Source organism: Haematobia irritans, chromosome 3, assembly GCF_050003625.1.
Source record: "Haematobia irritans isolate KBUSLIRL chromosome 3, ASM5000362v1, whole genome shotgun sequence".
Classification (NCBI taxonomy): domain Eukaryota; kingdom Metazoa; phylum Arthropoda; class Insecta; order Diptera; family Muscidae; genus Haematobia; species Haematobia irritans.
Window position 1 is genome coordinate 20,191,443 of NC_134399.1, and position 12,464 is coordinate 20,203,906.

The following is a 12,464-nucleotide window of genomic DNA, read 5'->3' on the forward strand; positions in this document are numbered from 1 at the left end:
GTAATTATTAGACAATTTCTCATATTTAGAAGATGACAAGCAACCAAGACTTTCCATAAAATCAAACTCATTCTAAAATTTCTCCCCATTTTCACAAATCTCACACACCTCACTCTTGTCATTTAAATGTGGGACTTACGATTTCATAAGCAAAATTAACTGAAATTTATGTTCTCATTCAATTTGCACCTACAAAAAAATGAAATTCTTGGGAATTGTGTGATATTCTTTGGAAGGTGTTTGTATGGAGGAAAATGAATTCATTCAAGTGCATAAAATTTATTTGAAAATCATCCAAGGGCAAATAAGGAAAAATTGTGGGAATTGTTATGAATGCAAAATGACAGGGTTAGGAAAATTTCCCCAACACAAATATAATATATATGGGAAATATAAATAGAAATTTTTTGTGACACCTATTAAAACAGAGTTTTATATGATTGAAAAGCTCGCCCATTGTTTACCTTTGAAATATTCGTATTTTAGGGAATTTCTTTTCAATTTACAATTTTTCTCGAGTGTAAGCTGTCACTTTAATTTGTGGGTGACTGCCAACACAATGCCACACTCAGCAGCGTAATGTTTTGATTTTGCAAAGCACTTGAATTTCTATTGTTTTTCCAAAAACCTCCAGTTAGTGGCCTTATAAACACTTCGCAGAAACGAACTCGGAAAAAAATATTTTTGTGTGCAAATTTATTCTATCATAAAACGTGTGAATATTTAAGAAAAACAACATAATAAAAAAAAGAATTTAAAACAAAGCACAATTAAATCAAAAATAAAAAAATGTCCCAATTTTTGAAATATCTTCTTGTATTGATGGCAATGCTAACAACTTGCTATGGTTTTGGTGAATTTCATATGAAAAAATATAATCCACCCATAGATTCAGATGAGCAGGCTACAAATAGTGTCCTTAGTAAGAGGAGATTGATGAGTTTTGAGAGTGTTTTTCATTTCTGTTTTGTTTTTCGTTTTTTCTTTCAATTTCCGTTTCCAGGAACCTATCGCCGTTGCTTGTGGGAACAATCGAAATCATTGCCACGCCGTTTGGTATTGCTCAGTTTATGCCAGAATTTGTTTTGCGAAAACAATCAAATTGTGGCTAGATCCAGGTCTATTTTTGTAGTCGAAAAGATGGCACGACCCAATGAGTAGTTATAGTTTCTAAATTTTTTTATTCAATAATTTCGATTAATACGTAGTTGCATGAATGCATGTACTTTTTGTATAATATCTCATACCAAAGTTTTAAAAATCGCAAAAATAAAAGGCCTATATATGTCAATAAGTGGCCGATCGAGATTAATCAGGATCAAAATTATGACTAGTTAAAACCAGCGGTACCGTTCCAAATTTATAAAAAGTGGTACCACTGATTTTATTAAAGTGACAACAAAATTCCTAACCACCATTTTAGATCCACTTCATCAGAATTTCGTCAAATTTTTATTTCTATAGAAAATTTTGTCAAAATTTCATTTCTATAGGAAATTTTGTCAAAATTTTATTTCTATAGAAAATTTTATTTCTTTAGAAAATTTTGTCAAAATTTTATTTCTATAGGAAATTTTGCCAAAATTTTATTTCTATAGAAAATGTTGTCAAAATTTTATTTCTATAGAAAAATTTGTCAAAATTTTATTTCTAAAGAAAATTTTGTCAACATTTTATTTCTGTAGAAAATGTTGTCAAAATTTAATTTCTGAAAATTTTGTTAAAATTTTCTTTTTATAGAAAATTTGTGAATATTTTGCAAATTCTATCAAACCATCAAGAATTCTACCAAAGAGTACAAAATCTATCTGAACACATTATTTCAAAAAATTTTTTCTATAGAATATTTTGCAACAATTATTTCTATAGACAATTTTACCAACATTTTATTTCTATGGAAAAGTTCGCCAAAATTTTATTTCTATAGAAAATTGTGTCAAAATTTTATTTCTGTAGAAAATTTTATCAAAATTTTATTTTTTGGAATATTTTGTCAAAATTTTATTTCTACAGAAATTTTTGTCAAAATTTTATTTCTATAGAAAATTTTGTCAAAATTTTATTTCTATAGAAAATTTTGTCAAAATTTTATTTCTATAGAAAATTTTGCAAAAATTTTATTTCTAAAGAAAATTTTGTCAAAATTTTATTTCTAAAGAAAATTTTGTCAAAATTGTATTTCTATAGAAAATTTTGTCAAAATTTTATTTTTGTAGAAAATTTTGTCAAATTTTGATTTCTGTAGAAATTGTTGTCAAAATTTAATTTCTGAAAATTTTGTTAAAATTTTCTTTTTATAGAAAATTTGTGAATATTTTGCAAATTCTATCAAACAATCAAGAATTCTACCAAACAGTAAAAAATCTATCTAAACACATTTTGTAAAAAAAATTTTTTCTATAGAATATTTTGCCAACATTATATATAATTTTGCCAAATTTTTTATAGAAATTTGTGTCAAAATTTTATTTCTACAGAAAATTTTATCAAAATTTTCTTTCTATAGAAAATTTTGTCAAAATTTTATTTCTATTGAAAACTTTGTCAAAATTTTATTTCTATAAAAAATTTTATTTCTAAAGAAAATTTTGTCAAAATTTTATTTCTGTAGAAAATTTTTTCAAAATTTTATTTCTATAGAAAATTTTGTCAAAATTTTATTTCTATAGAAAATTTTGTCAAAATTTTATTTCTATAGAAAATTTTGTCAAAATTTTATTTTTTTGAATATTTTGTCAAAATTTGATTTCTGTAGAAAAGTTTGTCAAAATTTTGTTTCTGTAGAAAAGTTTGTCAAAGGTGACAAAAACTACCTAACCCCCATTTTAGATCCATTTCATCTAACATAACTGCCTGAAGTTGACAAATTGGGAAAATTTTACTTTTATAGAAACTTTTATAAACATTTTATTTCTATAGAAAATTTTGTTAAAATTTGATTTCTATAGAATATTTTATCAAAATTTTTATTTCTATAGAAAATGTTGTCAACATTTTATTACTAAGCCACCGATCGTGGTGCATTGGTTAGCATGCCCGCCTTGCATATACAAGGTCGTGGGTTCGATTCCTGCTACGACCGAACACCAAAAAGTTTTTCATCGGTGGATTATCCTACCTCAGTAATGCTGGTGACATTTATGAGGGTTTCTAAGCTTCTCTAAGTGGTTTCACTGCAATGTGGAACGCCGTTCGAACTCGGCTATAAAAAGGAGGTCCTTTGTCATTGAGCTTAACATGGAATCGGGCACCACTCAGTGATAAGAGAGAAGTTCACCAATGTGGTATCACAATGGACTGAATAGCCCAAGTGAGCCTGATACATCGGGCTGCCACATAACCTAACCTAACCTATTACTATAGAATATTTTGTCAAAATTTTATTTCTATAGAAAATATTGTAAAAATTTTATTTCCATAGAAAATTTTGTCAAAATTTTATTTCGAAAGAAAATTTTGTCAAAATTTTATTTGTATAGAAAACTTTGTCAAAATTTTATTTCGAAAGAAAAATTTGTCAAAATTTTATTTCTATAGAAAATTTTGTCAAAATTTTATTTCTGTAGAAAATTTTGTAAAAGTTGTATTTCTATAGAAAATTTTGTCAAAATTTTATTTCTATTGCAAACTTTGTCAAAATTTTATTTCGAAAGAAAATTTTGCCAAAATTTTATTTCTATAGAAAATCAATTATTATTTCTATAGAAAATTTTGTAAAAATTTTATTTCTATAGAAAATTTTGTAAAAGTTTTATTTCTATAGAAAATTTTGTCAAAATTTTATTTCGAAAGAAAATTTTGTAAAAGTTTTATTTCTATAGAAAATTTTGTCAAAATTTTATTTCTATTGAAAACATTGTCAAAATTTTATTTCAAAAGAAAATTGTGTCAAAATTTTATTTCTATAGAAAATTTTGTCAAAATTTTATTTCTGTAGCAAATTTTGTAAAATTTTATTTCTGTAGCAAATTTTGTCAAAATTTTATTTCTATAGAAAATTTTGTCAACATTTTATTTCTATAGAAAATTTTGTCAAAATTTTATTTCTATAGAAAATTTTGTAAAAATTTTATTTCTATAGAAAATTTTGTCAAAATTTTATTTCTATAGAAAATTATGTCAAAATTTTATTTCTGCAGAAAATTTTGTCAAAATTTAAGTTTTGAAAATTTTGTCAAAATTTTCTATTTATAGAAAATTTGTGAATATTTTGAAAATTCTATCAAACAATCAAGAATTCTACCAAACAGTAAAAAATCTATCTAAACAAATTTTGTCAAAAAAAAAATCTATAGAATATTTTGCCAACATTTATTTCTATAGACAATTTTGCCAACATTTTATTTCTATAGAAATTTTTGTAAAAATTGCATTTCTATAGAAAATTTTATAAAAGTTTAATTTCTATAAAAAAATTTGTCAAAATTTTATTTCTATAGAAAATTTTATAAAAGTTTTAGTTCAATTTTACAATTAAATATTTTTCGAGCTTTATGGACAAATTACATCAAGGAATTTGATCTATAGAACCATTGAAAAGAAAACGCCAGATACAAATCTATACACGCCTAGACTGTACATGTTTCAGTTCGGGCGAATGAACTTTTCCACAGCCTTTAATATAAATCTGGCTATAGAAAATTTTGTAAAAATTTTATTTCTATAGAAAATTTTGTAAAAGAAAATAGAAAATTTTGTAAAAATTTTATTTCTGTAGCAAATTTTGTAAAAATTTTATTTTAATAGAAAATTTTGTCAATGTATTATTTCTATAGACCATTTTGTCAATATTTTATTTCTATTGAAAACTTTGTCAAAATTTTATTTCTTTAGAAAATTTTGTAAAAATTGTATTTCTATAGAAAATTTTATAAATTTTTTTTGCTATAGAGAATTTGGTCAAAGTTTTATTTCTATCATCAAAATCACTTTTTGGTTCATTTCTGGTGTTGTAACCGTTTTTTTGGCCACAACACTGCCGGCAACGATCAATACTTATCTGGGCTATCACTATACCCAACCTAACATTCGATAGAGAACTTTGTCATTCCGTTTGTAACACATGGAAATATTGGTCCCAAAATTGGTCGATATCGATCCATAATTATTTGTAGCTCCCATATAAACCGACCCCTGGATTTGTCCTCCAGAGCCTCGTGATAGAGGAAATTTCATCCGATGTGGTTGAAATTTGGTACGTCATGTTAGTATATGCTTTGTAATAATCATTCAAAACACTTGGTCCATATCGGTGCGCATTTCACGATGGTTGGTATATAAGCTTGGGCCTGGCCGAACTGTCAGCCACATTTACTGCTTTTAAATTAGCAAAACTCAAATATTCGAAAGTTATCTTATTCAAATTTTGAAAATACTAACAGGTGGGAAAAATAGACTTTTTCAAAATTTAAGAAAGTCGAAAAGTCATCTTTATGATTCTTATTAGAATCGCTAAACGTTGACCTTTGCGAAACTCGAATAGTCGAAAGGTCTACAAGTCGACGTTTCTCTTGAATAACTCACCAAGTCGCGATGACACAAATCGTCTTTTCACTACTAAAAACCAAAATTTAATCCAAATTTAAAAAAATGTGAAAGTCAACTTTTTAAAATATCGAACGAAATTTTAAAGGAAATACTTATTACAGAACCCAGAACAGAAGATAGGTCTAAAAATTTACTTTTTTAGGCTGAATATTTACCAAAAAGAGAAAATTCACGTCTTCAAATATGGACTTTTTAATTATCCTCAAAGTCGGCTATTTAACAATTGTAAAAGTCGACTTTTTCGAAACAGGTCGAAAAGTCTGCACTGAAGAAAATATTTTCGGGGTATTAAAGATTACACTACTTAAGGACAAATCCGGCTGAAATTTGGTACATGATGTTAGTATATGGTCTCTAACAACCATGCAAAAATTGGTTTACATCGGTCCATAATTGTATATAGCCCCCATATAAACCGATCCCCAGATTTGACCTCCGGAGCCTCTTGGAAGAGCAAAATTCATCCGATCCGGTTGAAATTTGGTACGTGGTGTTAGTATTTGGTTTCTAACATCCATATAGGAATTGGTGCATATCGGTCCATAATTATATATAGCCCCCATATAAACCGATCCCCAGATTTGACATCCGGTGCCTGTTGAAATTTGTGTCCCTCCGTTAAAGTCGTATGTCTTAGGACTGAGGACAATTGTTCCTAAAATAAAGAAACACATGTTTAATCTAAAGAAATCACACTTAAATTAACTGAAATATTGAGTTTATAGAGTTAAGATAAAAACGCTTGAAATATAGGCTAAGACTTATTTTGAGGTTTTCCATCCTTGGTTTAAAATGTTTTTTTAAATTAAGAAAACGTTTTTATACCTCCATCATAGGATGGGGGATATATTAACTTTGTCATTCCGTTTGTAACACATCGAAATATTGCTCTATACCCATAAGGTATATATATTCTGGGTCGTGGTGAAATTCTGAGTCGATCTAAGAATATCCGTCCGTCCGTCGGTTGAAATCACGCTAACTTCTGAACGAAACAAGCTATCGACTTGAAACTTGACACAAGTAGTTGTTATCGATGTAGGTCGGATGGTATTGCAAATGGGCCATATCGGTTCATTTTTACGTATAGCCCCCATATAAACCGACCCAGAGATTTGGCTTGTGGAGCCTCTTAGAGAAGCCAAAGTCATCCGATCCGGCTGAAATTTTGTACATGGTGGAAGTATATGGGCTCTAACAACCATGCAAAAATTGGTCCACATCGGTTCATAATTATATATAACCCCATATAAACCGATCCCCAGATTTGGCTTGCTGATCCTCTAAGAGAAGCAAATTTCATCCGATCCGCCTGAAATTTGGTACATGGTGTTAGAATATGGTCTCTAACAACCATGCAAAAATTGGTCCACATCGGTCTATAATTATATAAAGCCCTCATATAAACCGATCCCCAAATTTGGCTTGCGGATCCTCTAAGAGAAGCAAATTTCATCCGATCCGGCTGAAATTTGGTACGTGGTGTTAGTATATGGTCTCTAACAACCATGCAAAAATTGGTCCACATTCGTCCATAATTATATAGCCCCATATAAACCGATCCCCACATATGGCTTGCGGATCCTCTAAGGGAAGCAAATTTCATCCGATCCTTCTGAAATTTGGTACATGATGTTAGTATATGGTCTCTAACAACCATGCAAAAATTGGTCCACAACGGTCTATAATTATATATAGCCCTCATATAAACCGATGTTAGTATATGGTCTCTGACAACCATGCAGGAATTGGTCCATATCGGTCCATAATTATATGTAGCCCCCATATAAACCGATCCCTAGATTTGGCTTGCGGATCCTCTAAGGGAAGCATATTTCATCCGATCCTCCTGAAATTTGGTACATGGTGTTAGTATATGGTCTCTAACAACCATGCAAAAATTGGTCCACATCGATCCATAAGTATATATAGCCCCCATATAAACCGATCTCCATATTTGGCTTGGGGATCCTCTAAGAGAAGCAAATTTCATCCGATCCTGCTGAAATTTGGTACGTGGTGTTAGTATATGGTCTCTGACAACCATGCAGGAATTGGTCCATATCGGTGCATAATTATATGTAGCCCCCATATAAACCGATCCCCAGATTTGGCTTGCGGATCCTCTAAAAGAAGCTAATTTCATCCCATCCGGCTGAAATGTGGTACATGGTGTTAGTTTATGGTCTCTAACAACCATGCAAAAATTGGTCCACATCCGTCCATGATTATATAGCCCCCATATAAACCGATCCCCAGATTTGCCTTGCGGATCCTCTAAGAGAAGCAAATTTCATCCTGCTGAAATTTGGTACGTGGTGTTAGTATATGGTCTCTGACAACCATGCAGGAATTGGTCCATATCGGTGCATAATTATATGTAGCCCCCATATAAACCGATCCCCAGATTTGGCTTGCGGATCCTCTAAGGGAAGCAAATTTCATCCGATCCTTCTGAAATTTGGTACATGGTGTTAGTATATGGTCTCTAACAACCATGCAAAAATTGGTCCACATCGATCCATAAGTATATATAGCCCCCATATAAACCGATCTCCATATTTGGCTTGCGGATCCTCTAAGAGAAGCAAATTTCATCCGATCCTGCTGAAATTTGGTACGTGGTGTTAGTATATGGTCTCTGACAACCATGCAGGAATTGGTCCATATCGGTGCATAATTATATGTAGCCCCCATATAAACCGATCCCCAGATTTGGCTTGCGGATCCTCTAAAAGAAGCTAATTTCATCCCATCCGGCTGAAATGTGGTACATGGTGTTAGTTTATGGTATCTAACAACCATGCAAAAATTGGTCCACATCCGTCCATGATTATATAGCCCCCATATAAACCGATCCCCAGATTTGACCTCCGGAGCCTCTTGGAAGAGCAAAATTCATCCGATCCGGTTGAAATTTGACGCACTGTGATAGTATATGGCCGCTAACCAAACTAGGTTCATATCGGTCTATAGTTATATATAGCAGTCAAATAAACCCAATCACACAAAAATTGGTCCATATCGGTTCATAATTGTGCAAAGCCCCCATATAAAGCGACCCCCATATTTCGATTCTGGCTCTCTAATTACAGCGCAAAATTCCATATCGGTTCGTAATTATTTTTAGACTTACCTATATATACCTTTTTAGTTTAATATATACCACGTATGGACTAACTTACAATTAAGAAGACGATGTTGGGAAGTTTTAAGATACCTTGCCATCGGTAAGTATTACCACAACCCAAGTAATTCGATTGTGGATGACAGTCTTTCGTAAAAGTTTCTACGCAAGTCATGGGAGGGTACATAAGATTCGGCCTGGCCGAACTTACCGCCGTTTTCACTTGTTTACTTTTATGTATATATTATAATTTGTATTTTTAAACTGGTTTTTTTTTTGTACGTGAATAGGGAAAAGAGAAAGAAAATTCGGTAAATGAGTTTTGTTTCCTAATTTTAATGTTATTGATGCCAGATTTAAAGCCAGATGGTTTAATAAAATATTTCATTATTTTAAAGCACCCGAATCTTTGGCTATGTTAAGAATCAATACCAAAATCCTCAAAAGAAGATCAAAATCTTTGGATCCAAGCTAACTTTTTTATTGTGAATTATCCCTAGCATACAGAGTGCTACTCTTTTATCAGATGTCATGAAAATGATCCAAAATTGTTTGCTCGAACTTAGGATTATTATAGATTTTCCACGCCAGTATCCTTTACTATAGAATCATTATAATCTCCTCCTTTCTTTTCCCTTCGTCTTGACTTAGGCCTAGATACCATCTATAAAAACTACGTTATTTAATATTCACATTTAAGATTTATTTAAAAAAACTTCCGCTTTGGTATGGGATATTTGAATTTAATATTCACCAACATTTATTAACACAAAATACTAATGCATATTTATTTTTTATCCTTATGTTGAATTTCTTCATCCATTGGTATCACTTCCTTTTCCCTGGTTCTCTCCGACACACAGCTGCTTAGACATTTTACCCGATCAATGTGAACAAGGCGATGAAGAGGAACTCATGTACAAACCATTTCCTGATTGCTGTCCGGTTTACTGTAATCTAAAGCGACGCATGCAACGCTTAAGGACTATGCATTTCCGTCATCGCTTTTTATTGGATATGCAACGACAACAGGCGGCAGGTGGTACAAATCTATTGTTGAGTGAATATGGATTGGATGGGATATAGGAGCTAATAAGGAGAAGGATATGTTAATCCGGATATATAAAGAAAATCAAAATTTATTGAAGGAAATATTTAAAATTTGTAATAAAATAAATAAATGTTCTATTTAATTTATTTCTATGTATTAATAAAATATTATTATTATTTTTTTTGCTTTTAATTGGTGCACTTAGGTTAGGTTAGGTTAGGTGGCAGCCCGATGTATCAGGCTCACTTAGACTATTCAGTCCATTGTGATACCACATTGGTGAACTTCTCTCTTATCACTGAGTGCTGCCCTATTCCATGTTAAGCTCAATGACAAGGGAGCTCATTTTTATAGCCGAGTCCGAACGGCGTTCCACATTGCAGTGAAACCACTTAGAGAAGCTTTGAAACCCTCCGAAATGTCACCAGCATTACTGAGGTGGGATAATCCACCGCTGAAAAGCTTTTTGGTGTTCGGTCGAACCAGGAATCGAACCCACGACCTTGTGTATGCAAGGCGGGCATGCTAACCATTGCACCACGGTGGCTCCCGTAGTGCAATGGTGCACTTGACAAAGGTGAATCTAATTCTAAATCCTTTATTGAACACAATTTTCCCTTACTTGATGACCATGACAATATTCTAACGTTGATTGGTATTAAATGGATTTTCAATAATCTCAAGTTAAAGTTAAGTAAATACCGATTGCGTTTTTGTTCTCCTATTATCCAACAGTTTTCTATAATACTTAGAGAACTACAGTTTGTTCCCACTTAGCGTTAGTTTCTGCTGCACTCACATCTGTTCCAAATGGACGTAGCTTGAGTAGAATTATGAGAGAGGGAGAGGATGGATACTTCAACATAATGCAAAGAAAATAAATTTTTTAGATAGATCCTTGACATGTACATATATGAACAATTTGTGATATTGAACAGAATACAAAAAATTAACGATAGCATAGAAATGTCATAAAAACTATGATATTTACCAAAAATGTTTTTATCGACGATTTTTTTTCTTTTTTTGTGACATTTAAGAGGTTTTAAGATGTCGACAGTTTAACAATTATTTAGAAGACATCACTAGGTTAGGTTAGGTTAAAGTGACAGCTTAAGTTTCTGGCTCACTTAGACTATTCAGTCCATTGTGATACCACATTTCACTAAAAGTACTTATTACATATGGACACTTCTAGTTTTAACCACTGAACCTTCTCTATTAGTTTCTTTTGTTGAACCAACCAGATTGTTCCAAAAAACCATTAACAGACTGTTTAAGTTAACGTTTTCCAGGTCCGCCAGTAATCTAAAGCTATATGCCCCTAAAATTCCTTTACGCCTTATACAAAAATGGTGTTTAATTCATTCCTCCCTTTTCCGTCGCATTATGACAGCTCATACAATAGAGGTGTGCACGTGAGTACAAGTTTACTCACGCAGACTCACGAAAAGAAAATTTGCACTCACGCACGAAAACGTCGTAACTCACGAAAAATACCGTGGTCACGAAAAATATCGTGACTCACGAATAATTTTATGATTAATTTACCTTACCGAAGTGTCTGAAAACATGAGCATTATTAAAATCGAGAGTGTTATTAAACTCTTAACATCCCAGGTAGAGGTGTACACGTTAGTAATAGTTTACTCACGCTCACGCACACTCACGACAGAAAAATCATACCCACGCACACTCACGCATGATATTTTTTGGTAGGACTCACGCTCACGCACACTCACGAAAAGAAAATTTGTATTCACGTACACTCACGCACGAAAACGTCGTGACTCACAAAAACTACCGTGACTCACGAAAAATAACGTGAATCACGAAAAATATCGTGACTCACGAATAATTTTATGATTAATTTACCTTACCGAAGTGTCTGAAAACATGAGCATTATTAAAATCGAGAGTGTTATTAAACTCTTAACATCCCAGGTAGAGGTGTACACGTTAGTAATAGTTTACTCACGCTCACGCACACTCACGACAGAAAAATCATACCCACGCACACTCACGCATGATATTTTTTGGTAGGACTCACACTCACGAAAAGAAAATTTGTATTCACGTACACTCACGCACGAAAACGTCGTGACTCACAAAAACTACCGTGACTCACGAAAAATAACGTGAATCACGAAAAATATCGTGACTCACGAATAATTTTATGATTAATTTACCTTACCGAAGTGTCTGAAAACATGAGCATTATTAAACTCTTAACATCTCAGATGTCACTAGAATTGTAATTGTATTTAACTCTTAAGCGTTTTATGTTGGTGAGCAGGAATATTGTCGTGAGTGTAATTCGTTACTCACGAAGTTATTATTTTCATGACTCACGCACGACATCTTGGTTTGTTAATCACGCTCACACACACTCACGCTGTTGTCATGAGCGTGACTCACGACTCACGCACGAATCACGAAAACTTTCGTTAGTCACGACATTTTCGTGTCACGTGCACACCTCTAATCCCAGGTGCCACTAAAATTGTAATTGAATTTAACTCTTAAGCGTTTTATGTTGGTGAGCAGGAATATTTTCGTGAGTGTAATTCGTTACTCACGTACACTCACGAAGATATTATTGTCGTGACTAACGCTCACGCACGACATTTTGGTTTGTTAATCACGCTCACGCACACTCACGCTGTTGTCATGAGCGTGACTCACGCACGAATCACGAACATTTTCGTGAGTCACGACAATTTCGTGCCACGTGCACAC

At 32.2% G+C, this 12,464-nt stretch overlaps 1 protein-coding gene across 2 annotated transcripts; it reads left to right on the forward strand.

The window, feature by feature from the left end:
* Positions 1 to 638: 638 nt before the first annotated feature.
* LOC142230498 (uncharacterized protein CG1552) lies at positions 639 to 9,901 on the forward strand. 2 transcript variants are annotated; one of them, XM_075301139.1, is made up of 3 exons: positions 639 to 922; positions 1,004 to 1,157; positions 9,538 to 9,901. In XM_075301139.1, exons 1-3 carry the CDS (start codon positions 790 to 792, stop codon positions 9,758 to 9,760), a joined length of 510 nt encoding a protein of 169 aa, XP_075157254.1. In that variant the 5' UTR covers positions 639 to 789; the 3' UTR covers positions 9,761 to 9,901. The 2 variants fall into 2 exon arrangements, with proteins under 2 accessions (XP_075157254.1, XP_075157255.1); XM_075301140.1 differs by having other exon boundaries at positions 1,004 to 1,118.
* The last annotated feature ends 2,563 nt before the right edge of the window (positions 9,902 to 12,464 follow it).

Bases quoted from the DNA above. Each gene is read 5' to 3' on its own strand.
- LOC142230498 (XM_075301139.1), top strand. From the start codon at position 790: ATGTCCCAATTTTTGAAATATCTTCTTGTATTGATGGCAATGCTAACA. The intron at 923-1,003 runs GTAAGAGGAGAT...TTCCGTTTCCAG, and splicing joins GGCTACAAATAGTGTCCTTA to GAACCTATCGCCGTTGCTTG. The intron at 1,158-9,537 runs GTAGTTATAGTT...TCCGACACACAG, and splicing joins AAGATGGCACGACCCAATGA to CTGCTTAGACATTTTACCCG.